The sequence below is a fragment of the Pogoniulus pusillus genome, chromosome 10, assembly GCF_015220805.1.
Source record: "Pogoniulus pusillus isolate bPogPus1 chromosome 10, bPogPus1.pri, whole genome shotgun sequence".
Classification (NCBI taxonomy): domain Eukaryota; kingdom Metazoa; phylum Chordata; class Aves; order Piciformes; family Lybiidae; genus Pogoniulus; species Pogoniulus pusillus.
The window spans coordinates 32,203,482-32,229,676 of record NC_087273.1 but is presented as its reverse complement, the minus strand read 5'-3'; the positions used below and the strand labels follow the sequence as shown (position 1 = coordinate 32,229,676).

The 26,195-nt window shown below is 43.1% G+C and overlaps 1 protein-coding gene across 1 annotated transcript; it reads left to right on the top strand.

Moving 5' to 3' along the window:
• The first annotated feature begins 581 nt into the window (after positions 1–581).
• Positions 582–26,195, top strand: LOC135178939 (beta-Ala-His dipeptidase-like). Its single transcript, XM_064150362.1, is given in 15 exon segments — positions 582–653; positions 6,412–6,546; positions 9,058–9,144; positions 9,146–9,169; positions 9,171–9,222; positions 9,636–9,718; positions 11,029–11,113; positions 11,670–11,708; positions 11,711–11,831; positions 13,785–13,837; positions 13,840–13,878; positions 14,077–14,226; positions 14,631–14,696; positions 14,699–14,823; positions 25,959–26,195. Coding segments are annotated over 15 exon segments (1,368 nt in total).

Here is a 26,195-nt window from a genome sequence, read left to right as displayed (position 1 = left end):
TGGAATGGGCTGCCCAGGGAGGTGGTGGAGGCACCGTCCCTGGGGGTCTTCAAGAAAAGACTGGGTGAGGCACTTAGTGCCATGGTCTAGTTGATTGGATAGGGCTGGGGGATAGGTTGGACTGGATGATCTTGGAGGTCTCTTCCAACCTGGTTGATTCTAAGTTAAAAAGTAGCCCTCTTATTGCAGTTATCTTCCTTGATGATGATTATTTAGAGGAAATGTTCCCTATGATGGGGCTTGCCATTGGTTTGGTAAATTAGCTCCTACTCTTACACGCATAGATTCATAGAATGGGTTTTGTTGGGAGGGATCTTAAAGATCATCTCATTCCAACATCCCTGGCATTGGCGGGGACACCTTCCACTAGCCAAGGTTGCTTAATGCCTTATAGAAATGGAGGGAGGTGCTTGACAGCCTCCCTGGGCAGCCTGTGCCTCCTTTCATATTAAATGTTCTTTGTGTTATTTGCAAACCAGGAAATTTCTGACTTTGTTTTTCTCTGGCTTGACTGCAAAATGTTCAGTTTCCATAGGCACCTGCAACACACACCTCAAATGCTGTATCACAGGGAGGAAGGCATGCGAGGCATTCACTTCAGGAACAGTAAGGAGGGCAGCAGGACCATTTCAGGAGCTGCTTCTCAAATGATTGTAAGTTTAGTTGATATTTCATCTAAGAATCTTCCTGGTTAAGGAATCAACTTGGATTTCATGTTAAATTGCCACTTAAGAACGCTGAGTTTTGACTGTACTTAACGAGGTGTGAGGAAGTGAGACCCAAAATGTTGTTCCTACTAAAAAATGAAGGAAGAGAAACCACATGACTGTCATGAAATGCTTCTAAAAAACAGTCATTCTACATTATTCTATAAAGCACCAGCTGCCCTTTGAGATCAGATAAAATACACTTGAAGTGGAACACTGAAATTTTTGTTAGATATTTTTCCCCTGCAGGCTTTATCATCCTCTCAAAGAACTTTTCTGTTACACTGTGCTATTTCAGCCTGAAATTTCTACTGCTTTGGTACAATAACTCCCTTTCCTACATGAACTTCCAAATGCTTCCAAGCAGCTGTTGTCTGTGAATTGGTTGTGTACTAACACACCCTCCCTCCAGTACAGCACAACATAGTTGCTAATGTCTTGCTTGAATTAATAGTATTTGGTGTACTCTGCTAATCTGCATGCTTGTGAAAATGTATTCCTCACATGCATTTTCCCAGCTTTGCCACTGTTTATGCTTATTTTTCTTTATGGAAGTAATTATTTGTGGTGACATTTTAGAAGCTTTTCTCGACAACTGACTCTGTTTTGAAAACATCACAGAATTATTTTTAATATTCCTAGGAAGTTTTTCCTTGCTTGAACATGATTTTTTTTCCCTTTACAACATTTTAGTTTCCTTGTTTCATTTTCTTGAACAGTGAAAAGCTAATGAAACATGACTTGAAGACGTGTCATTTGCATGTTACATGGGTAAAAAGAGAAAGAACCCATCACCACAGCACATATCCCCTGTATAAGCAGCTCTTTTGTGATTCTGGCCTTCATGTAATATTAAAATACATGATTCTTTGAGTCACCACAAGCTGCTTACTACAAATATTCCTTTTAGAGTGAAAATTGCATGGAATCCAGAAAAAACAAAAGAGGGAAAAGATGGAGACAGCGACACTTAACCACTCTGAGGTTGGTGGCTCTAGCAACCATGTTTTGACCCATATTACGGTCCTTCTTGTTCAGGTGTGGCAACCTGACTTATTTTTGGCAAGGTTAAATGTGGGTGCATCACTGGCCTTTGCAAGTATTTTCCAGATGGGAATGAATGGGGGAGATGTGTGAAGCTTATCACAGTATCATCAGGGTTGGAAGAGACCTCACAGATCATCAAGTCCAACCCTTTACCACAGAGCTCAAGGCTAGACCATGGCCCCAAGTGCCACGTCCAATCCTGCCTTGAACAGCCCCAGGGACGACAACTCCACCACCTCCCCGGGCAGCCCATTCCAGTGTCCAATGACTCTCTCAGGGAAGAACTTTCTCCTCACCTCAAGCCTAAATCTCCCCTGGCAGATAAATGTAACAGATTTAAAAGTATCTCTAGATGAACATCTGATTAAAATCTTCACATGCTGGGATCTCCTGGCTGTTGGCAATGCTCGTGGTGAGACTAGGCTCTAGTCCTGCTTTTGGATGAATGACCAGGCTCTACAACACTTGCTGCTGTCACAATCTGGAGGTGCAGTGCCTTGCACTTTTTTGAGCCCTTCACAAATGTACCCATCAGAGTCCCCTGCCATGCCCAGGGACACCCTACCCTAGAGCAGGCTGCACGCAGCCTCAGCCAGCCTGGCCTCAAACACCTCCAGCCATGGGGCCTCAACCACCTCCCTGGGCAACCCACTCCAGCCTCTCACCACTCATCACCAACAACTTCCTCCTCACCTCCAGCCTCACTCTCCCCATCTCCACCTTTGCTCCATTTCCCCCACTCCTGCCACTCCCTCACAGCCTCAAAAGTCCCTCCCCAGGTTTTTTGTAGCTCACTTCACATCCTGGAAGGCCACAAGAAGGTCCCCTGGGAGCCTCCTCTGCTCCAGCCTGCACAGCCCCAACTCTTTCAGTCTGTGCTCACAGCAGAGCTGCTGCAGCCTCTGAGCATCCTCCTGGGCCTGCTCTGGACACACTCCAGCATCTCCTCAGCCTATGTGGCAACCAGCTCCCCTCTGTGAGACCCAGCTTGGAGGCTGAAGATGCTGTCTGTAATAAGGACCAGTGTGAACATAATTTCTGCTCATCTGGGACCCACTGTTGGCTAAAGTGAGGCTGAGCAGCATCAGACAAGCAGAGCCATTTCCTGGCCCCCTAAAAGCAGACAGCAACAAAAAGAGAAGTGAACAAAACACAAATGGTGTCCATGCTTGACTTTTACCTGATAGTAGTCATCTCTCTACCTTGTGTCCCTTTTGGACATGACCTGCAGTGTCTTGACTCAGATGCTGTCCTGTGTGTACCTGGGTAGTGCCCCAGCAAGCACCACCATCTTATTTTTATCAGGAAACTCTGTTCACTGGGGAATAGTTAGCCCCAGCCCAGCCTGCAGGTCCTGGTCTTCTCTGTCCTGTGCAGCCTGTGAGTTCCTCCTGACCATGCCTCTGATCATGCTTCTGCATGCCATTGCCCTCTGTAAAATGGACTTCAGTTGCTAAATGTTTGCAGCTGTTTGCACAGTCCAAAGCTGGAAGAAATAGTCAGACTGAGGACTTTACGTTTGGGTTGCTTGTTGCAAGACTCTTGTTGTGTTAAGCCTTAGCTGATGAAACTCTATCCCAAGATGAGTATAACCTAAGCTACCAAACCCCAAAACACCACATCTTTATTGTTAAATCCTAGCAGCTACTTTGTCTCATCTGAAATGTCCTGAATTTTTTTTCATGCTTGCTTTGAAACTTCCCATAGTAATCTCTTTTTGGTTTAGGCCAAACTGCTGCTGCTTGAGACTGGCAATGTGAATATTTGAAGAGGGCAGTTGACAGGTCCACCTCTTGGGAGCAGAGTTTACCTCTTCATAAAGAAAACAATATGAAAAGGAAAAGGTATTTTGATCCTGAGTTCATCAGGGTTTGGGGTTTTTCTTTTGTTCAGCAAGCATTAGCATATAAATATTCCTCCATTTAAAGAATATGCATACATTTAATCCCTGCATCCTAAAAATCCCACACAAACACGCATTTTCTTGTCTCAGTTAACAAGCCATCTCCAGAGGAACTGGCTAGAAGATTGCACTCAAAGAGTTGTGGCTAATGTCACTGGTCTGCAGATGGATATTGAGCCAAGTGGAGTTGCTCAGGGATCTGTTCTGGGGCCAGTGCCATTCAACATCTTTGTCAGCAGTATGGACAGTGGCATTGAGAGCACACTCAGCTGTGTGGACTCGCTGGAGTGAAGGGATGGCATCCAAGGGGACCTTGGCAGGCTTGGGAAATAGGCAAACTTGCATGAGGTTCAAGGAGTCAAAGTGTGAGGTCCTACACCTGGATCAGGCCAGTCCCAGGCACTGGGTACAGAGTGAGCTGAGAGCAGCTGTGACAAGAAGGACTTGGGGGTGTTGATAGATGAGAAGCTCAGCATGATCCAGCAGTGAGCTCATGCAGCCCAGAAGGCAAACTGTAATCTGGGACACAGCAGGAGGAGTGTGGCCAGCACATCAAGAGAGCTAATTCTCCCCCTTTACTCTGCTCTTGTGAGACTCCACCTCAAATACTGTGTCCAGTTCTGGTGTCCCCACCATAAGACAGAGATCTGTTGGAACAAGTCCAGAGGAGGGCCACAAAGATGATCCAGGGGCTACAGCACCTCTGCTATGAGGATAGGCTGAGGGAACTGGAATCGTTCAGCCTGGAGAGGAGAAGATTCTGGGAAAACCTTAGAGCTGCCTTTAAATACCTGAAGGGAACCTACAGAAAGACTAGAGAGAAACTTTTCATAAGAGTGTCCACTGATAGGACAGAGGGAAATGGGTTTAAATTGAAGGAGAATAGGTTTAGATTGTCTCTTAGGGAGAAGCTCTTCACTAGGAGGCAGGACTCTGGAATGGATTGTTCAGGGAGGTTGTGGATGCTCCCTCCCTGGAGAGATGTTTGAGGCCAGGTTGGATAGGGCCTTATTTAACCTGCTGTAGTTGAGAGGCATCCCTGCCCATGGAGGTTGAATTAGATGATCTCTAAGGTCCCCTCCAGCCTAGATCATTCTGTAATTCTGCAACAGCAATGTTTTGCAGCCTCACTGTCCTGTGAAACTGGCATTTTCCACTACCAGTGGTTCTATTGCAAACAGATGCTGGAAACTGGTCACTGGGGATTATACCTAGGTGTCACATGCATTCTCAAAGCTTTACTTCAGAGAGTGACCTGTGTCATAGGCAGTATGGATAGAACCTTGAGTCTAAGAAGGTTAGAAAATGGGACTCATTCTTCAGCCAGCCAGGATCTCCATATGAACTGAACAATGTTTCCCTCCTGTTCATTATGCTTTGGTTTTCAATCTTCCTTCTCTGTCAGAGCAATATAATTGAAAATTATCAATATTGCCATAGCCAATCACCTTAGCAATGCATCAAATTTAAGGAATTATGGATGGACCTGCAACTGCACTTTTATCAAAGTGTGGTGTTTTGACCTTGGAGTCCATCCCATCACACAGCCTGATATAGCAGCTATTCTGAATTTAGCCCAGCCAAGTATTTAGCCATCTCTTAACACTGATTCAAGGAACTACAACAACAACTGTAAGGAAGCAGGAAAAGAAAACTGCAGGAAGGAAAGAAACTCCACCACCTTAAAAATCTTATGATTTTTAAATCTGTACTTGTCTTAAACAGGACAGAAAGGTTTGCAAGTATTAAATAACTTATGTACCTATCAGATATTTTAGTATTGGTGTTGTTCTCATTCAACCATAAAAGCTATTGGTTGTCCAATACTGTGTGGTGTCAAGATTGCTCTCCCTCAGTCATGTAAAATATACAGTGTGTGTCAGTGAATCAATCTTTCTCCTTCCTTCTGGAAATTAAAAAGGAAGAGGAGTTCCCTTGGGCCATTGGTGTCTGTCAGTGTCTGCAGGTCTTTCCCTGGGGTTGTTTGCCCAGTACATACAATGTGAGGTTTTATTTCTTTAGAACATGCTTCCCCTAACGTTCTTTTAAGCAGAAACAGTAAAACTACTCATTCTTTGGGCATTTTTTCACTTTTTTCTTTTCAGAAACTTGAATACAAGTCAACTGAAGGTTTTATGCAGAAATTCAAGCATACCTTCTCCTGGCTTGAGGAACTTATATGACACTGAAATAGGCTCAGCACTTTACAATTGTTTGTGCTTTCTAGCACTTAAAGACTTGCATATTGCAGGATGCCTCTAAAATGTTAACCCTTAACTTTCACAGAGTGTCCATCTCAGCCTTGTACTTCTAAGGCACTAATACACTCAACATTCTCTGCAGTGTTTGAGACAGAGATCTTCCAGTATATTGATGTACATCAAAGTGATTCATTGAGGTAAGGACTCTATTGCAGTGAAATGCTGAGCACAAAACTGGTGCCCCAGATGCCTGTGCTCTATGTGCCAGCTGAGTGTTTGCCACTAAGGTAATGGGCATGGTTCTGTGTCTGGCATCAGGTGTGCCACATGTGCTTCACAAAGCATGGCTGCAAGCACAGTCTGTGCTCAGGACCTCTTCTCTGGGAGAGGCATTTGTGTGGACTTCAACAAACCAGAAGCTTGTGGCACCGAGTGTGTGCAGGCAGAAGCTCCACTGAGCCAACAAGCACCTGGGTAGAAATGAAAACATAAAATGTGACTTTTACATCCACTGGCAAACACCACCGTGTTCACTTTTTTCCTTCCTGCACAGGATCTTGAGGAGTGAGTGTCTGTGGAAAGTGATTCTATTCAACCAGATCTATGGAAAGAAGTTATACAAATGATGACAATGGCTGCAGACAGACTCACAGCCTTTGGAACTGCTGTTACTTCAGCAAATCTGGAGGTCATATCAGGTACTTGTTTGATTCCTGCATTTAAAACAGCCAGTCACTAGTGGTGTTCTCTTAAGGATCAGTGCTGGGCCCAGTCTTGTTCAGTATCTTTGAGTCCATCGTCAGTAAGTTTGCAGATGACACCAAGCTAGGAGTAGGTGTCAATCTGTTGGAGGGTAAGAGAGCCCTGCAGAGGGACCTTGACAGGCTGGATGGGTGGGCAGAGGCCAGTGGGATGAGATTTAACAAGGCCATGTGCAGGGTTCTGCACTTTGGCCACAACAACCCCAAGCAGTGCTACAGGCTGGGGACAGAGTGGCTGGAGAGCAGCCAAAAAGAAAGTGACTGGGGGGACTGGTAGATAGTAGCTGAGGATGAGGCAGCAGTGTGCCCAGGTGGGCAGGAGAGCCAATGGCATCCTGGCCTGGATCAGGAGCAGTGTGGCCAGTAGGAAAAGGGAGGTTATTCTGCCCCTGTACTCAGCACTGGTCAGGCCACACCTTGAGTGCTGTGTCCAGTTCTGGACCCCTCAATTCAAGAGAGATGTTGAGGTGCTGGAATGTGTCCAGAGAAGGGCAACAAGGCTGGTGAGGGGCCTGGAGCACAGCCCTGTGAGGAGAGGCTCAGGGAGCTGGGATTGTTTAGCCTGGAGAAGAGGAGGCTCAGGGGTGACCTCATTGCTGTCTACAATTACCTGAAGGGAGGTTGCAGCCAGGTGGGGGTTGGTCTCTTCTGCCAGGCAACCAGCAACAGAACAAGGGGACACAGTCTTAAGTTGTGCTGGGGGAGGTCTAGGCTGGATGTTAGGAGGAAGTTCCTGATAGAGAGAGTGATTGGCATTGGAATGGGTTGCCCAGGGAGGTGGTGGAGTTGCTGTCCCTGGAGGTGTTGAAGCAAAGCCTGGATGTGACACTTAGTGCCATGGTCTGGTTGATTGGCTAGGGCTGGGTGCTAGGTTGGGCTGGATGATCTTGGAAGTCTCTTCCAGCCTGGTTGATTCTATGTAGTCTACCTATTGCACTCAGTGCTATGTATGTTACAAGATAGTGCCATTTTGGTAGCTAGGTAACAAATCATCAGTAGACCTATAGCTACATGATACCTGCTTGAATCAGCCCCTCCTCAGTCTCAGTCTGAGACTACACAGAGAATCCAAATACAAATAGATGTTCTCTGCACAGCAGGGATGGTTTGCTCCTGGAGGGAAGCAGTTTGCAAATGTAAAAGGTTTGATTTCTTTACCAAGGCTTCTTTTTACATTCTTCTGAATAATGAAGCATAATAGTTAATACATCATCTGTCACCAAAGTCTCTGTATGAGAGAAGTACCTTTTAAAAAGAAAATGATGCTGAACAGAAGGTGCTAGTTATCCTGAGTTTGGGGAGTCATCTTTGGCTCTGGGAGCTTCTGACAAACCTTCATGCCATTTTGTTAATGATTGTTGGAAAGCAGTAGGCAAGAGCTAATTTCTGAGAAATCTTGGTCTCTAATTTACTTAGTGTTGCTTGGGGCTCTTTCCTGCCCTGAACTGTTAGATTTTTGTTCTAACACTTAAGTTCACTAGTAGGGATTCTATTTTCCTCCTTGTGAGGCTTCTGGAGAGGATTGCGAGTGTTGGAAGGACAAGGGCTCTGCAGTATAGCAATACTTTCACATTTCAGCCCACATAATTTAATAGTTGCAATGAATGCATTTAAAATGAAAAGCTTATGCACTTGGCATGCAATTGTGATTGCCAAAACTACATGGCAACAGTCTGTGTTGATAGCAGTGCCTTATCTGTTGTAGGAGCAAACACCAGAGATACTTTTCTCTGCCTGGGACCAAAATAGTGTTTCACAATTTGGGTTCTTCTCTCGCTTGCTTGGTAAGAAGCAGCAAAACTTTGGGGCTGCAACAGGCCAATCCAGACTGATACTATTGATGAATACAAGGGATTGCATGCATTTCTTATTTCTCTCTCCTGTGACACACTTAGCTTCTCCTGTCCAGTGTGGAGATGTGTTCTGCACAGCAGTACATCACAGGATTACTTCAGAGCCTTACCCTGTTTTGTCTGATAGATCTGCTGCTGCCTCCTGCCAGCAGAACTTTTATTTTGTGTCTGAGGTTGCAGGCTTCCTGCCCTCTGCCCGTGGTGAAATCAAGCCCCAAATTAGTTTGTATGGCTTTTTGACTATTTCAGTCTCACAGTATATGCTCTTGCCACTACAGCACACAACTCTGCCTTCTCCAATATTTGGAAGTAAGAACTTAGCAACAATGGTATTTATGACAGTAAAATGTTAGAAGAGCTCCATAAAGTCCCTGCAAAACTGAAACAGGGAAGAAAAATATTTATATGTCTGGGTAGGTTAGAGCTGGATTCAAAGCTGGATTTTTGCACCAGATCAAAACAGAATCAACTGTGCATATAGAAGTATTTTCAATACTTGTAATTCCATTGTTTTTAATAATATTTGTTAGTTTTCAAATGTTTGTTTTTTCCTTAGTTGCCTTTTTAAAAAACATTTCTCCTCAGCTGCCTGATGGCCAGGACCTTCCCCTGCCTCCTGTGATTCTTGGGGAACGAGGGAAGGATCCACACAACCCCACTGCATGTTTCTATGTTTCATGTGGATGTGCAGCCTGCCAAAAAAGGAAGGTGGCTTTAAAACAGACCCTGACACACTGACTGAAATTGATGGTATGCATCTGGTCATAAGTATTGTGTCATTGTTTGAATATACAAATGAGATTTGGAGTGCAAGGAGACTCCCTGTATATTTAACCAATGCACGAGGACGTCTCCCATGGAAATCTTTGGAATAAACCCAGCAGCTTTGAGGCTTGGGGACTGTGCCATGACTAGTGAGAATGCAGAAGAGTTGTGGGCTGCAGGTGCAGGAGAGCTGTGGGGACAGAGTGAAGAGAAATGACAACAGGCAGATCCTTGTAATAACAGACCTTGGTTCTCACATGCAGCTGACCACCTTATCTCAGAAGGGGTAGATAATGGAGAATAACAAGGCATGTATGTATGCAGATGTGGTGGGTTGTCCCTGACTAATTATGCTAATGTGTAGGCATGTGCTCTGCTGGCTGAGTGTATATATTCAGGCTGTTACATCAATAAAATGGGCTTCTGCATAATTGACATGGAATCGTATGGAGACCCTCACAGCTGGCCCATGACCATATTGGTCTGTGGGCTTGTTTACCATGGCCCCGCAGCAAGCAGGGATAGCAGGCAGTGCAGCCTGCAACAGCAGAGGACACAGGTCCATTCTCTGGCCCTCTGACAGGAGAGCAGTGATGTACCTGTAATCACAGAGCAAACTTAATGTTTACAAATACAGAACTTCTGTATCTTCTATTTAATTGTTGTTCCTACACACCCCACCCTACAAACCCAGTTCTGCTGCTGCTCTGCCTTTGTGCAGCAGATACTGCTTATTGCAATGTACCTACCTAAAGGAACTGAATATAGCTGGATTCCTAGGTTTAAAAGGCAAATAAAATCTTTGTTAACCATTGCAGAAGCAAATAACATTGCACTGTAGTATGTTTAGCAGCCAATGTGAACTACTATGAAATGAAGAGCACATTTTTTTTTTCATCTGGAGACTTCCTGATGAAACAAAGGAAGTCAAAGAGAAGATGAAAGAAGTCAGGAACTAAAGAAAAATCTGCATTAACCTTTATGTCTGAAAAAGAATGAAATTTGGTTTTAAGTAAAAGAGCCTTGGCAGCCTTGATTCAATTCTTCTAAGTCTTGGTTAAGAAAAATGGTGCTATTAAAACATCAAAAATGATCTCTGCCTGCTACCAGACATTTGGCTGTAACAAGGTTTTGAGACTAAACAAGTTCATTGCAAAAAAATAGTTGATGATAAACCTGAGTATGAAAATGTGTCTGGAAAAAGAATCCACTTAATAAACCAAATGCCTCTCTCTGTTCCAAAGCTGTATGATTCAAGAGACCCCTAAATTATTATTCGTTGTGGCCTGGAATTAAGGTTGGGATTCTGAATTTTGTTATTACTTTTAACTTGAATATAACTGTTTTCCTAATGAAAACCAAGTAAGGTTCTTTCTTGTCTTTGTTACAGAGATTTTGTATTCAATAAAAAGGATAGAGAACTTGGAGTATTTATTCTGCAATGTTTGAAACACTAATAGGTAAGTCTTTCACTTACAATGCATTTGATTTTCCTGAAGCAAAAGAGGGGATGGAGAGAGGCCCTTGTTCTCAAATGCCTTTAACTGCTCTAGACAGCTGAATTTCTCTCTCTAGTGGTTAGAAACTGAGCCCTGTCTTCTCTTTGCTGAAGCAGATTGTTCCTGATACAGTGTTTTCTAGTTTATAAATATGAACATAGAATTGTTTCCTACTCATTTCTGGTTTTGGGTTTTTTTTTTTCAAACAAAGCCACCAGTAGTTGTGGCAAACTAACACTCACAGAAGAATAAGGCAGGGTCTGTTGATATATAATCAGTGTTTTTGTTGCAGGTGGACTGTGGTGACTATGATCTTCACTCTGGAACTTTTGAAGGTATCAGTCATGAGTCAATGATGGGCTCTATAGTTCTGCTTGGTAATAACACACGTTGTTGCTCAGGACTGACTAGGTGGCAATGGCTAAAAATCAGCCTAATGAAGACCTGTGTCATGTTTAATTGACTTCAGTTAGGCAAGTCTAATTGAAATAAGTCCTAGGTTTCCAAATTCCAGGACTGCTATAGTAACAGCAGCGGAGCAGAATGTCCTTGGTAAAGCCAGGCCCTTAGATGTCTGTTAAGGTGATGACAATCATACCTCAGTTGAGAACATTTAAGGACCACGGGCAACTTGAATAGATAGACCCATAATTAAAACTGACATTTTAATGCTGATTTGTATCTCAGTAAGGTGATGTTTTCCTGTCAGCATCTGGGCTAACACAGCACATACTCCACACCAATAACAGCTCAATGGTTTTCTTAAATATGAAAACACAGCAAGTTAGGTGCCATGGCTTTAAGGGTGCAAACAGCTTTTACTTGTTAGGTTTACTCACTCGGTAAAGAATTAGGTGGAAGAGAAAAGGTGGTGTGATTGTCAAGTGGAAGAACATGTCCCACTTGTACTGATATCTCTGTCTTATTTTGTAGGTAGCGTTGTGGCTCCCACAGGTCATATTCAGATCCCTGGATCTATGATAGCATCAGTGCCCTGATGGAAGAGGAGAGGAAATTGTATGAATCGATTGAATTTGATCTAGAGGAGCATAAAAGAAATAGTGCTGTGGAAAAAAAATTCTCTGTGGCACCAAGGTAACATAAAATCTGTGTAAATGATTAGCAAAAGGAATTTAAATCACCAGTTCATAGCAGTTATGTGCATTTTTAGTCAATGACAAAGCCAAACTAAAATAAAGGAGCACAGAGCATTAAAAGGTAAATAAAATTAATCAGCTGAAAATGCAAGCTACCACATTTAGGGAAAGTGATCTCTAACATGGATAATCAATGAGAAAAGGAATAATGCAAACCTAAGAATATTGCTCCCTCTTCTTTGCACTATCCCTTCTCTCTCTCTCCATGCAAAAGAAAGAAACATTAAACCACTGCATACAGGTTACACAGTAGGAAAGATTTTGTGTTCAGTTTGTATCCCCCACTGGGAGGCATCTTCAGGTGAATGTGTTTCAGGTGGGTTTTATTTGTTTAATTCAGCTTTTGATGTCTGTTGAGCATGCCAGAAAAACATCCAAATATAAATTTCTCTTTGCCAATATTTAAAAGATATATCCCAAGTCAAAACCCCAAAAACCAGCAGGTAAGAGCTGGCTCAGAAAGATGTCTCTGCACAAGAGTGGCAGCTGGGAGAAAGGGGCAGGCTTAGGTTTTATCACTAACATGCTATGAGCTTTAACATGGATTCTTTTATTTCCATGAAAAAGCTTCCAAATTAGCCTAAGCTAGACAGTAATAATCAGTAATACAGAAGTATAATGTAACTACACTATAAAAGCTTTGATGCTTTGCCTATATGAAGATGAAGTGGTGCAAATTTTATGTGTACATAAAGCTCTAGTCTCATAAAGCCACAGCAGAAGGAAAGGAGCAGCACCTTGGGGTTCCACATGAAGACCAATTTATGATTTACGTATTTCCTCTTCCTTCCTTAGAATAAATGTATTTTCTTTTTCATTTTTTACCCTTGTCAAAAAAAATATATATTAACTTGGTTACTGAACATTACCATCTTACCTACTGCATTATTTAGTGCTCATTAGTAGAATTTCTTCCCTGGTATCATCTGCGAGGGGTCTGGATTAACTTGTCAGGATTCTCCTGCAAGAAGGTCTGAGATAAACTGGTCAGATCAAAAGTTGTCCTTATTTGCCTTTGCACTAGAAAAAAAAAATACCTTCAAGGTATTTTAAAACAGTGCTGCACTTTTCTAGTGGTGCATGAAAAGATGTTCTCAACCAGGTATTTCTAAAGGTAAACAAAAGTTGACTGAAAGAGTCAGAATTATTTGCATTGTATTTTTTTGAAATGAAAAGATATGCACAGGAGTTTACATTACAAATCAAACATCTGTAAAAGACTGTGTCCAGTTCTGGGCCCCTCAATTCAAGAAGGATGTTGAGGTGCTGGAACATGTCTAGAGAAGGGCAACAAAGCTGGTGAGGGGCCTGGAGCACAAATCCTATGAGGAGAGGTTGAGGGAGCTGGGCCTGTTCAGCCTGGAGAAGAGGAGGCTCAGGGGTGATCTTATTACTGTCTACAACTACCTGAAGGGGCATTGTAGCCAGGTGGGGGGTGGCCTTTTCTCCCAGGTAACCAGCAATAGAACAAGGGGACACAGTCTCAAGTTGTGCCAGGGGAGGTATAGGCTGGATGTTAGGAAGAAGTTCTTCCCAGAGAGAGTGATTGGCATTAGAATGGGCTGCCCAGGGAGGTGGTGGAGGCACCGTCCCTGGGGGTCTTCAAGAAAAGCCTGGATGAGGCACTTAGTGCCATGGTCTGGTTGATTGGATAGGGCTTGGGGATAGGTTGGACTGGATGATCTTGGAGGTCTCTTCCAACCTGGTTGATTCTATGACTCTATGACAGGGGTCTCCAAATACAAATTTTAGGATGGAAAAAAACTTGGTTTGTGATATCAATTTGTATTGTTTGTGAATGGCTCCAGTGTCATCCCTTATGGTTTCAGTGTTATTTCTTTGAAGGAATACTTCTACACCTGTGGCATTACCCTTCTCTCCCTACTCACAGGACTGAGGGAGATTTTCATGAACCAGGATTTAAAACAGTTACTGCAGCAAAAGTCATGGCAAATTCTCAATCCATCAGGTCCCAGACACGGCTCGTGAAACAACAGGTAAGAGGCAAACCTTTTCTTTGGCTGCTGCTGTGTAAACTGTGTAAAATAAAGTCCTTATTTCAACCTCACAGATTTACACCCAAATGAGAAAACAGACTGTTTCTACTATTTATGTGCTTCTGAGAGCAGTAGAGTGAACGTGGTGTAAGCTTCAGTTGCAAGATGAATGTTTTCTGACTGCAGTGTTTTCCTCACAGGTGGTGGAGGACTTGGAGGGTGTCTTTTCCAAGAGGACAACTCCAAACAAACTGAAAGTGTCTATGCCTTTGGGTATGAAGCCCACTGATGTTAATGATCCACCATATATAGCAGCAAGAAAGGCAATAAAAACAGGTACCTTCCTTCTTTTTCCCCCAGTTCTAATGTCTGCAAGTGTGCAGGGGATTTGTGCTTATCCATAGAGCAAAAGAGATTTCTTGGTTAAGTGCTGTAGTTAGTTACCCCTATAAAGCTCACTGACTTTCATAGGACAACTCAGCCACATCTTACTCCACACCTTGCTGAACTGGGGTATATTTAACAGCAGTAGCCAAAAGATGTCATTTAGTTTCTTAGTATACTGATATGAAGCCAGAAGTTCATAGAGTGCAGCCAATTCCTGAAATCAATTTGCTACACACTCAGAATAATTTCTGCTCTGAAGCTCTTAGTATTTCCTATCTGCTCAGATATATGGTGGCAGAAGAAAGCACCTTTATTTCACTTCATAATGAATTCATTCTTCCTATCTACTTGACTTTTTGGAGGAGATCCAGATTTTATTTGGGATGGTTCAACAGTTCCTGGTGCCAGAATATTTCAGACTAAATTGTGATAATGCTTCTGACTGGAGCAGGCAACGATGAAGAGCACTCCCAGAATTAGAAAACAAGCAGGTTTCTTTTATTTGTCTGTTTGCACTACAAAGAAAAGGGGAAGCAAAGTCCTTTGGTACTTCACTAATAAGCATAGCCAGATGGGAAGCTCTGCTATGCATTGGAGAGTCCCCACCTACCGTCTCTGGCAAACTGGTTGCTGTGCCAGGCGGAAAGCAAACATCCCAATCTATCCAACAATATATAGTTTCCATGGCATGTCTACTCAATCTTTAAATATGTCCTATGGGCAATTTTCATTTCACTGCCAGTGAAATTTGCCTCTGGTCTGAAAGATGATGATGTAGGTGGGCACTCTTCTGCCACAGCATCCAATTTTGAAGTATGAAAGCCGGATGTGTGGAGCCTAATGGTTAAGTATGGATTTTGATGGGTTTCAGTGGATAAAAAGGAGTATTCATGTTACAGAGAACAAAACTAGTGTAATGCTATCAAAATTAGCTTGTTCTTGCCACTGTCCACCTAGGACAGAACACAGAATTCCAGCCTATCTTTTGTAAATTTCAAAATTTAACCTTTAGTGTAATGTAATTAATTCAGACATTGCCAAACCAGCCAGTTCTGTTGTTCTCTCAGCTGAGGGAACTCGTCTTGTGTAGCCTGGGAAAAAAAGGACAGTGAGGAGAGACCTTTGTAGCTCTCTATAGCTCCCTGAAAGCAGGATGGAGCAAGGTGGAGCTTGGCGTGTTCTTCCCAGTAACAAGCAATGTGACAGGAGGAAATGGCCTCAAGTTGTGTCTGGGGAGGTTTAGACTGGATACTAGGAAAATTTCTTTGCAGAAAGGGTTGTCAAGCATTCCAATTCCAACCCCACAGGCTGCCCAGGAAAGAGGTGGATTTGCTACAGAAATCATATCTACACTTTGTGTAGAAAAATCAAACCCTGACACTGTTAATAAAAGAAGCAATTTTATTCATACTGATTCAAGGTTTTCTTGTTAAGGCTTTGGGTTTTGGCCAATTTATGTGCAAAACTACAAGTGCTACAATGTTTATACAAAGCCACTGAAAATAAGCACCCAAAAAAGGTGACTTCAGTGTAAATTTGACTGGTTAAATTTTATTCTAGACTACCTTTTACTCTGTGATAAAGGTTGATTTGTGTTTACTCCAGGATACTTCTTTACAGTGTAACTTATGTACTGCCTGGTTTACATATCATAGAATCAACCAGGTTGGAAGAGACCTCCAAGATCATCCAGTCCAACCTATCCCCCAGCCCTAGCCAGTCAACTAGACCATGGCACTAAGTGCCTCATCCAGTCTTTTTTTGAACACCTCCAGTGATGGTGCCTCCACCACCTCCCTGGGCAGCCCATTCCAATGCCAATCACTCTCTCTGGGAAGAACTTCCTCCTAACATCCAGCCTATACTTTTCCCGGCACAATTTGAGACTGTGTCCCCTTGTTCTATTCCTGGTTGCCTGGCAGAAGAGGCCAACCCCCACCTGGCTACAGAGGATGATTTGTTGATTAAACCTACCCAGACAGTAAGCAAAAAAAACTTTGTGGGGGATGTCTGCCAGCACAAGAGTGTGATTCAGATGTGAAGACACGAATGCCTGATAGCACCAAGGATGTCCAACAGGACAATCCCTGTGGGAGAAACAGCACCCAAGAATGGCATGCACATCTCAGCCCCTGTGTGAACACAGGGAATGGCAGCCAACTAAATGCAGCACCCCAGAGCACTGGGTGCCTCTACATACTGGGTCAAGGCCTGCCAAGTCTGCCCTTCTGCAGGGATTGACATCTGTGTTGTAGGGAATCAAACCTGTGAAAGAAGACTTGGAACATACTGATTTCCATTTGAAATTGGTGTGTTTAATTTGAAACTTTGATTTTTAATATTAGATAAATACAATTTTTAATCCTTAAGTAGTGTCTCAAGAGAACAGTAAAAAATGTGGCAGTCAGCCAAAATCATGGAGAATGAGCAAAATGTTAAGATGCTGACAATAGAGGCTGAACACAGAGAGAGATGATCAGGCTCCTGAGATTAAATGAATCAGGTCACCATCTGCTTTAGCTTGCGAGAGTGGAAAATTAGGCTTACTCATGTAGTTACAGTTTTCCTTTTCAGTAGCAGTACTCCCAAGAAGGTTGACTTCTACTCCTGTTATTCTTCTTAGAATACAGCATTTAGCTTGTCTAAAAAATGTTATCAAATACTTTGCCAGTTAAAGATGTCCACAGTCCATGCTTGGACAAGGAACATTGTGCAACTGTACCTTTACTGGTAACACAGGAGCCCTTGCCACAGTGGCTGGTGCCAGCAGGACCACCACAGTTCCCTTCTTACTGTTGGAAACATCCACCTGTGAGTAACATGTAAAGTTGAAACAGTGATGCATTGAGGAAGTCCTGCCTTCTTGCCTCGTAGATACTGTTTAGCCTCCCAGATACTGTTTAGCCTCCCTGGCTCATTTCCATGCTGCTCAACACAGGGTGTGAGGAGTGCCTCTGTGTGCTGAATTTGCATATGGTAAGTGCAGATAACTGCATGCCCTTGTTCTCACCTATCTCCAGAGCCTGCTCTCTCTGCTTATTAAAACACTGAGCAAGCTCAGGAAGTGTGGGATGGAAGAGCAGACAGTGAGATGGATTAGGAACTGGCTACAAGACAGAGTTCAAAGAGTGGTAATCCATAGTGCCAAGTCCAGCTGGAGAGCTGTAACTAGTGGAGTCCTCTCCAGGGATCAGTGCTGGGTCTGCTGCTGTTCAACATCTTCATCAATGACATTTATGAGGGCACAGTCTGCTCAGGAAGTTTGCTGATGACACCAAACTTAGAGGCTTGGCTGATGCAGCTGAAGGCTGTGCAGCCATCCAGTGAGACTTGGACAGATTGGAGAGCTGGGCATGGAGGAACCTGATGAGGTTCAACAAGAACAAGAGCAGAGTCCTGCATCTGGGGAGGAATAGTAAACTGCACCAGTACAGGTTGGGAAGTGCTCTGCTGGAGAGCAGTCCTGTGGAGAGGGATCTGGGAGTCTTGGTGGATAACAAGTTGTCCATGGGACAGCAATGTGCCCTTGTGGCCAAGAAGGCCAATGGGATCTTGGGGTGTATTAAGAGTGTGTCCAGCAGATCAAGGGAGGTTCTCCTTCCCCTCTACTCTGCTGCCCAGGTGAGACCTCAGCTTGAGTACTGCCTTCAGTTTTGGACTTGCCAGTTTAAGAGGGACAGGGATCTGCTGTAGAACATCCAGCAGAGGGCCACAAGGATGATTAGGGGACTGGAGCACTGCCTGATGAGGAGAGGCTGAGGGACCTGGGGCTTTTTATTCTGGAGAAGAGAAGACTGAGAGGGGATTTGATAAATGTTTATAAATATCTGAGGGCTGGGTGTTGGGAGGGGACACAACACAGGCTCTTCTCTCTTGCTCCCTGTGATAGGACAAGGAGCAGTGGATGTAACCTGCAGCACAGGAGGTTCCACTTCAACACAAGGGGGAACTTCTTTACTGTAAGGGTCACAGAGGACCGGAACAGGCTCCCCAGAGAGGCTGTGGAGTCTCCTTCTCTGAAGACTTTCAAGGCCTGTCTGGATGTGTTCCTCTGTGACCTGAACTAGGTTATGGTCCTGCTCTGGCAGAGGGGCTGGACTTGATGATCTCTTTGGGTCCCTTCCAGCCTCTGACATCCTGTGAACCTGTGAACTTGCTGACAGCTATTTTCCACTAAGGGATTTTCTAAGATCCTGTGCTAGTTTGAAGCAGGCTAGAATGTTTTGGTGAGAACAACTAGATTACAGGCTGTGAAAGGAAAAGAAGGCTGATGTCTACTTCACTCATAGGCTTACTGAGAGATACAAGAAGAATCAAAACATAGATAAGGCACTCGCTACTCCTGCTGGGGAGCTCTGAGCTGCATCTCTGTCTCTAACCTCACCCTTTGTTTTTTTGATTAATCCACTTTGCTTCCTAACCCCCTGGCTGAACCTCCATTCTTCCTTGGGACTGGGGTAAGATTGAGAGGGGTAGGGGGGGAAGGTGAAGGGGTGGTTGGGAGCCCCTCCTGAGGACTCAGGTTTCTGGGAGGGCTGTTGTGTTTCTGTATTACCTTTTACCTTGTCTATTTCTGTCTATAACTGTATATACTATAAATATCTGCTTGTATATTGTGCTAGCTGTAAATAATAAGCTTCATTCAATTTCCAGAGCTGGCTGAGTCTAGTCTGGGTGATTTCCAAAGTAGGGGGGGCGGGGAGTGGGTAACACCCAAACCAACGCAGATCCTAAAAAAATCTGCTGTTTTCCATCCCTTCTCCTTTTGCTTTCTCAAATGCATCTGTTTTTAGAAGACTTCTCCTCTAGAAAGACAGTGACTCTGGAACTGGTGAGAACTGCAGATGTTACCACAGCTTTCATGTAAGTTACTCTCTTAGTCTGGTACTTTACTGCCTCAAGATGAAGCTTAATTGATTTCCACATTTTTACTTTGTATCATAGCATCACAGAACATCTCAAGTTGGAAAGGACCCAAAAGTATTATCAAGTCCAACTCCATATATGTCCATATAAGTCTCTGTTTTGAGCTACAGACACATAATTTTCTTTTAGAGGTAAATATATTAAATAGAAATATATGACTGCCTGAGCAGTTCCTGCCATGCTTTTCAGCTGATTCTGCAATCCAGAGTGAGTTGTTTGAGATGGAGGGTGACAGAAGGGGTTCCCAGTTACATTGCTCTCACAGTTTTAAAAGTTGCAAGTACTATTTGAAGCTTGCATTTTGTTATGTAATTCCTCCCAGGCTCTTTGTGTGAAACTTGCCACTTCCACTTATCCTCAAGGCAGGAACAAGATCTATTTCTTTGTGGACTTCTATAGATGTGAGAAAAATGCTTGCAAAAACATAACTAGGCATTGAACTTAAGAGTATATTTGCTTCAATTTTAAAGGTCTTTTCCAACCAAAAGAAGTCTATGAGTCAAAGTACACAATGCATCCTGACAGCAAAGAAAACTGGTCATGTTCCTTACCCTGTGAGCTTTGGACAACTCCAGTGTGTAACTAGAAAATACCTCCCATAAAGCTGACAGTTTACACAGGTTCTTATTTTGTGGATGTAGCCTTAACAGGACTGGGCTGTGTGTGCCAGGCAGAGAAAATGCGACTTGGCAGAGATGAAAAATAAGGATTAAATCTGTATTTCATGTAGCATGACTTTCTTTGCAAGTTCTTTTCTGACCTGTTCTGCTACTGCTTTAAATCTTAACGTATTGATGCATAATGTACCAGATTTGATGTTTATATTTGAGATATTTGTCTTTCAGAAACTTGCTTTGTGGGTTTGTGAGAGATTAACTGTGCAGTGACAGAGCTGTAAATACTGGCAAGCTGGACATCTTCACACAAGGTAATAAATGAGTCTCATTTAAATGCAATGAATTACTATTTTATTAAAAAAAAATCAACAACAAAACCAACCAACCAAACCCAGAGCACAACAAAACCAAATCCTTGGAGGTTTGGCATTGTCAGCCTCCAGACTTGCATATAGCTGTAGAAGAACACAAAAGGGAAGCAGACTTTGTGTGCATATGCATGAACAATACTGATGCTGCTACCTGTCTGGGATCATTCCAGTGATCTCTCACCATGAGAGAACACAACGTGCCGGCCAACTGCATGTTCCCCACACTTCAGATGCAGTTGCAATTTTCTTTATTTTCTTACAAGAGTGATTTAAAGTTTATGCTAGCCATGTCTGTTCCCCCCCCACCCCCCCCGAACTTATAATTGAAACTATACACTCTGAAAACAGAACCGGAAAATATTTGATGAGCTCCCAACAGGCCGCTTTCTGTTGTGAGAAGACAAGCAGTAGCAGAGCCCTCATCTGAATATGCTGTAAGTTTGTATCACTCTTTTTTTTCACACAAGTTACAGAGTTTACCGTTGCTTTACTGTTGCCCCGTGCATTCCTGCCTTCCTGATGAGAGAGCAAATTCTGTGTGCAGGGTTAACATTATCGATTTGGCAGCTACTCTGCCGTTCCAGCCACTGCTTCAAATTATACAGTTCCACTTAATCACAGTGGAAGAATTTCTTACTATTTATCTGATTCTGAAAACTGACACTGAGTGGAGAGTTTGACTACAGCTCCAGAATTTTATAAATCATAGTTGTTAAGCACTTCTCTTGCCACTTCTCAGCTGTTTTCTAACTTGGCTTTAGAGAAACATAACTCTAGATTATTCAGTATCTGATTAAAGATAAGACTCCTCAAGGGCCTCAGTGAAGTCACCACTCAGTGCACATGGAAATATCTGTCTCTCTTGTAGCCTGCAACACAGGAGCAGGGATCTGTTGTGCAGCCATCTGCAGGATCAGTACTTTAGAGATAAATGGTCTACAGTGGTAACTACTTGTCTTTCCAAGCTTAGTAACATCCAATCGTAATTTTGGCAGAGAAAAACAATCTTGAAAAGTTCCCACAAACACTGCCTTTGCTTTGCAATAGAGTAGGAAAGGTTCTTTTTTAATCTACAATTATGTCTCTGATACCATTCTACCTGGAGTGGTGTGTCCAATACAAGAGAGACATGGATCTGCTGGAATGCATCCAGAGGAGGGCCACAAAGATAGTCAGAGAGCTGGAGCACCTCTCCTGTGAAAACAGGCTGAAGGAACTGGGGCTGTTCATCTGGGGGAATAAAAGGTTCTGGGGAGACCTTACCACTACATTTCTGTATCTGAAGGGGACCTACAGGGAGGCTGGGGATGGACTGTTCAGAAGGGCTTGTAGCAAAAGGACAAAGGGTTTCAAACAGGACCAGCGCAGATTTAGGTTAGGCATAAGTAGGAAGTTCTTCACAACAAAGGTGGTAAAACACTGGAACAGGTTGCCCAGGGATGTGGTGGAGTCCCATGAGACCTGATGTGGCCCTAGGCATCTTGGTCTAGTTGGAGGTGTCCCTGCTCACTGCAGGGGGGCTGGACAAGATGACCTTTGAGGGTCCCTTTAAATCCAATGCAGGCTGTGAATCACCAAATACAAAAGTAGAAAGAAAAAATGTTAAGTCTTTGGAAATTCAGCTTCAGTTCTCCTAAGGCATACACTGTGCTCCTTGCATTTGGAAAAGAAGTTGGCATGATCCACAATGGAACAAGTCCCAGTGTTTCATCTCTTCAAGAGCTGAGTAGAAAGCTTGTAATGCTATTGGCAACAGCAAGCCCTGAGGATGTTTCTTGAGGTACAAACAAAACATTTGCAGGCACCACAGCTCTCTTTAGTTGGAAATTGTGATTCTTAAGTACTGGCTTTAGGATAAGGGAATGAAATGTCAAGAACTCTTTACCTTCAATTTCTTCTAACTTCTACATGCACACTTCAACAGCAATAAATAGTATTCTTTTACCTTGTATCTTCTCTTGAAGCTTCTTAAAATGTCTTTCTTTTAGATTTTATGAAGTTGTAAAAAATTCCAACAAATCCCTTCTCTGCCTTCATTTAAGCCTGTGGGCATTCCTTCTCAGTATTCTGAAACATTTATATTGCAGTTGTGGTTTCCCAACTTCTCGTTACATTATTTAACAACCTTTTTACTTGTTTGCATAGGCTTCTCTCCATTAAAACAGAGAAAAGGTACCAAGCAGCAGATGAGCATTTTGTGTGCCAGTGCATAACTTCATACTTCAGTTACTTGGCACAACTGGGCTGCAAACTCACAAGGCAACACAAAGTGAGTAAGAAGATGCAAACTATAATGAAAGAGGGAGTGCAGCTGCCACCAGTAGTGTGACCTTGCTGGCACGTTGCAGCATAAAGGTGCAGTCACACCCTGAAGCAGCCACACACCTTCTGGCTTCCAGGCTAAGGTGGCCAAGAGGCTGTGGACCAGGCTTAAGCATAGTGATTGCTCTGTCCCTTTTCACACAATGAGAGGTGTGGACCAAAATGCCATCTCAGTTCCTGTCTCAGGTTCCACACAGGCAGCCCCGTGGTGCATTTCAATAAACCCACTTCAGAGCTGCCCAGCCATGCCTTAGCCAGTCCCACCTAAGGCACAATACTGGTGGTTGCCTGGCCCCTTCGTAGACCTGCTGAACCAGCTAGAAAGCTTCCTACCTTTTTCCCAGGTTGTCTTCTTGCTGAGGCAGTTCTCAGAACCAGCTAGGCCAGGAATCACACCACTGCTGTGCCAGCAGTGAGGGAGATGGCTCACAGGACTATGGCAAACTGCAGGAGGTTGAGGAGCATGCATCAGCAGACCAGCCAGACTGCAATACTGCATTTTGCTCGCTAATCACAACCCTTGACACTTTCAGCTTCTAACCCCCCTAAGCACAGTGTTCTGTTTTTCAAGGTCTATCTGAATTCTGCTCTGTACCCAATTCAGAGCAGCATGTCTTTCAGTTTGACTATCCAAAAGCACACACACTTAGCTCGTTAACTTACATGACAGTGCTCACTTAGGGGAACCACAAGGAAACAGCGAGGCCCTTTGTTTCAATCACCAAAGTGTATGAGATAAAATTTCATCCAATAAACCATGAACTTAATAATAAAAAAAAAAATAAACCAAAAAGCAATGTTGACAAAAACACTTATCTCCACTTTTCAAGTGAAAGAAAAGGCACCACTTGATATGACTTTTCAAATGTTGCCTTCTATGGAGGGGGTAGAAAAGTACATTCACAAAGGGAAGGTATATCTATGTATATACATGTGGGTAACTGACATTAAGGAAGTTCCTGGTGTTTACATCCTAATTAGTCTGTTTGATGTTTTCAGATGAGTGTAATCACATTGTCAGAGTAAAGATATTTGCAGCTTTTGTTCAGAAACTTGCTGTTTTGGGAAAAGATAATCTTTTCTGGGAAAAGATACTCAAGTACTCAACAATGCCACTGGCTAGATGACTATCCTACTGACACTATGCAATGTCCTTTGGAGGGTCTATCAGACACACCTACACGACTGCTGTCAAGTCACGGGGTTGTTTATATGAACAAATTTGATGTACAAGAAAAGCTGCAACTCAGTGTTGGCAACTGTAATTATTGTGACTGATTTATCCCACCATATGATTGATTTCTGTTAATAATCACAAAGCTGTGTTTATTTCCTGTATATGAATAATCATGGGCTATTACTATGAAAGATAGACAGGGATTTCAATAACGCAGGAAGCGAAGAGCTGGTACTACTCTTTACATGAGCAACACTTCTAGTAAAATCAGTGCTGTGATGTGGATAAAGTATAGTAACTGTGAAATCATGCCTGATGTTGTATTGTTAGAAAATAAACACATTCTGTGCTTACAATCTGTTTATAAGCTAATCTACTAGCTAACTAATGCTTCACTATTTAATCAGATTTATTTATTCCCTTTGCACTTTAGTATAATCAGCATAAATATTTCAGAGCAAACAATGAGCGTTTGTATTTTCAGCATGACATTAAAATCGTGCTCATACCTAAACCAGGGCATTAAATACAGATATGGCTGTACATATCTAACAAAGAAAGCTTAAAATGACCAAAAAAAAAAAAGTTACTCTTCTTACAAATGTATTTTTTTTTTTCTTTTATTGACAACTATTCTGCCTTAATTATTGCTTCTACTGTCCCAATGGCTCCCTCTTCAGGCTCCTCCTAACAAAATGCTGCCTTTTCATCTGCAGTTGGCAGTATTTCACTTAGCAAAACTCCAGCTCATGTCCCCCACTAAGTTTCCTCTTAGTAAGGAGATGATGAAAGAATGGATGGAGCAGTGTGCTAACCTGTACACTGCAAGCATTTAAATAGTTGAGGCCCAGACTTACAAAAAGTCTTAGGCATATAAAAGGGACTTCTAAACTGCCAAGAAACTGAACTTGAGTGACACCTAACAATTAACCTATTTTTTTCATGCTGAAAAATAACAAGAATTAGACTGTTACCAGTTAGACTGCCCTCAATCAGATCATTCTTAAACTGTCAATGGCTTCTGTAGTCTCTTGATAACCAACTTGAAACACTTAATTTTCCTTGTAAATAACACCAAATATGTCTCTACCAATAATTAGAAAATCTCTGTGTAGATTATAAAGAGGACAATTAAAACAAGTACTATAACCTGAGGTACTGAACAGAGATACCCTGCTGCCTATGTTCTATGCAATATTTTACATACAGACACTTGTGTTTTGTATATTGTTCACGTATTTCAATCTTTACCAAGACTTTGGTCATTTGTCTGCACACTCTATTTTCCATTCAATGAACAGGTCAGCCTGTAGGGACTCTTCATACTCAAACCATTTTTGGTCTCTGCAACCCACTCCAAATCAGGCAACGTTTTGTCATAAGGCTAACAGATCAGGTAGTGATTAGCTGGCTAAATGAAAACCAAAGTTGTTAAGTATAATTAGCAAGCCTGACTGTACCTTTTACTCACTAGAGGAGTTGAAAGCCAAACTCCAGGTGTATTCTCTACTCCTTACAATCCCTCCAACAGTCTTTATGCATGCTAAATGCTGTTAGATGCTTCAACCTACCAAAAAATAAAGTTGCATTTAAAAAAATTAGGAGCAACTGGGATAAACAGATGAGGCCTACCACAGACTCTTAGGAACATGTTTATTACTAATCATGTGTCCAAAGAAGGGCAACAAAGCTGGTAAGGGGCCTGGAACACAAACCCTATGAGGAGAGGCTGAGGGAGCTGGGGTTGTGCAGCCTGGAGAAGAGGAGGCTCAGGGGTGACCTCATTGCTGTCTACAACTACATGAAGGGAGGTTGTAGCCAGGTGGGGGTTGGTCTCTTCTGCCAGACAACCAGCAACAGAACAAGTAGGGACAGTCTCAAGTTGTGCTGGGGAAAGTATAGGCTGGATGTTAGGAGGAAGTTGTTGCCAGAGAGAGTGATTGGCATTGGAATGGGCTGCCCAGGCAGGTGGTGGAGTCACCATCCCTGGAGGTGTTCAAGAAAAGCCTGGCTGAGGCACTTAGTGCCATGGTCTAGTTGACTGGCTAGGGCTGGGTGCTAGGTTGGCCTGGATGATCTTGGAGGTCTCTTCCAAACCGATTCTATGATTGCTTCACCAGCTTATTAACTGTAAGATGTTTTACAATTGTCTCTCTCCCTTATTCAGTTGTTTCCCTTCTGACTACTGCCTCTAAATGCGCTGAAGTGTAGTCAGTGCCTTGGAGTTTGTCACTTTAACCCCAGCGTTAGTGAATGACTGCTCTGCAGCGTCTCGTCTCACTCCCGCCTTGCCGACCTTCAAAGCCCATCCCAGAGATTAAAGCACACTATCGCTCCACCAACCATGTCAAACAAAACAGCAAACACGAAGTTTGTGTACACCCCTCCACAGCACAAGCTTGTCATAGCGCAATCCAGAGCCAGCAGCTGCCGTGCCAGCGGCCACACGCACACAGGACTTCGTCAGGTGCAAATGAAGGTGGGTTCAAGCACTTCCAACACTGA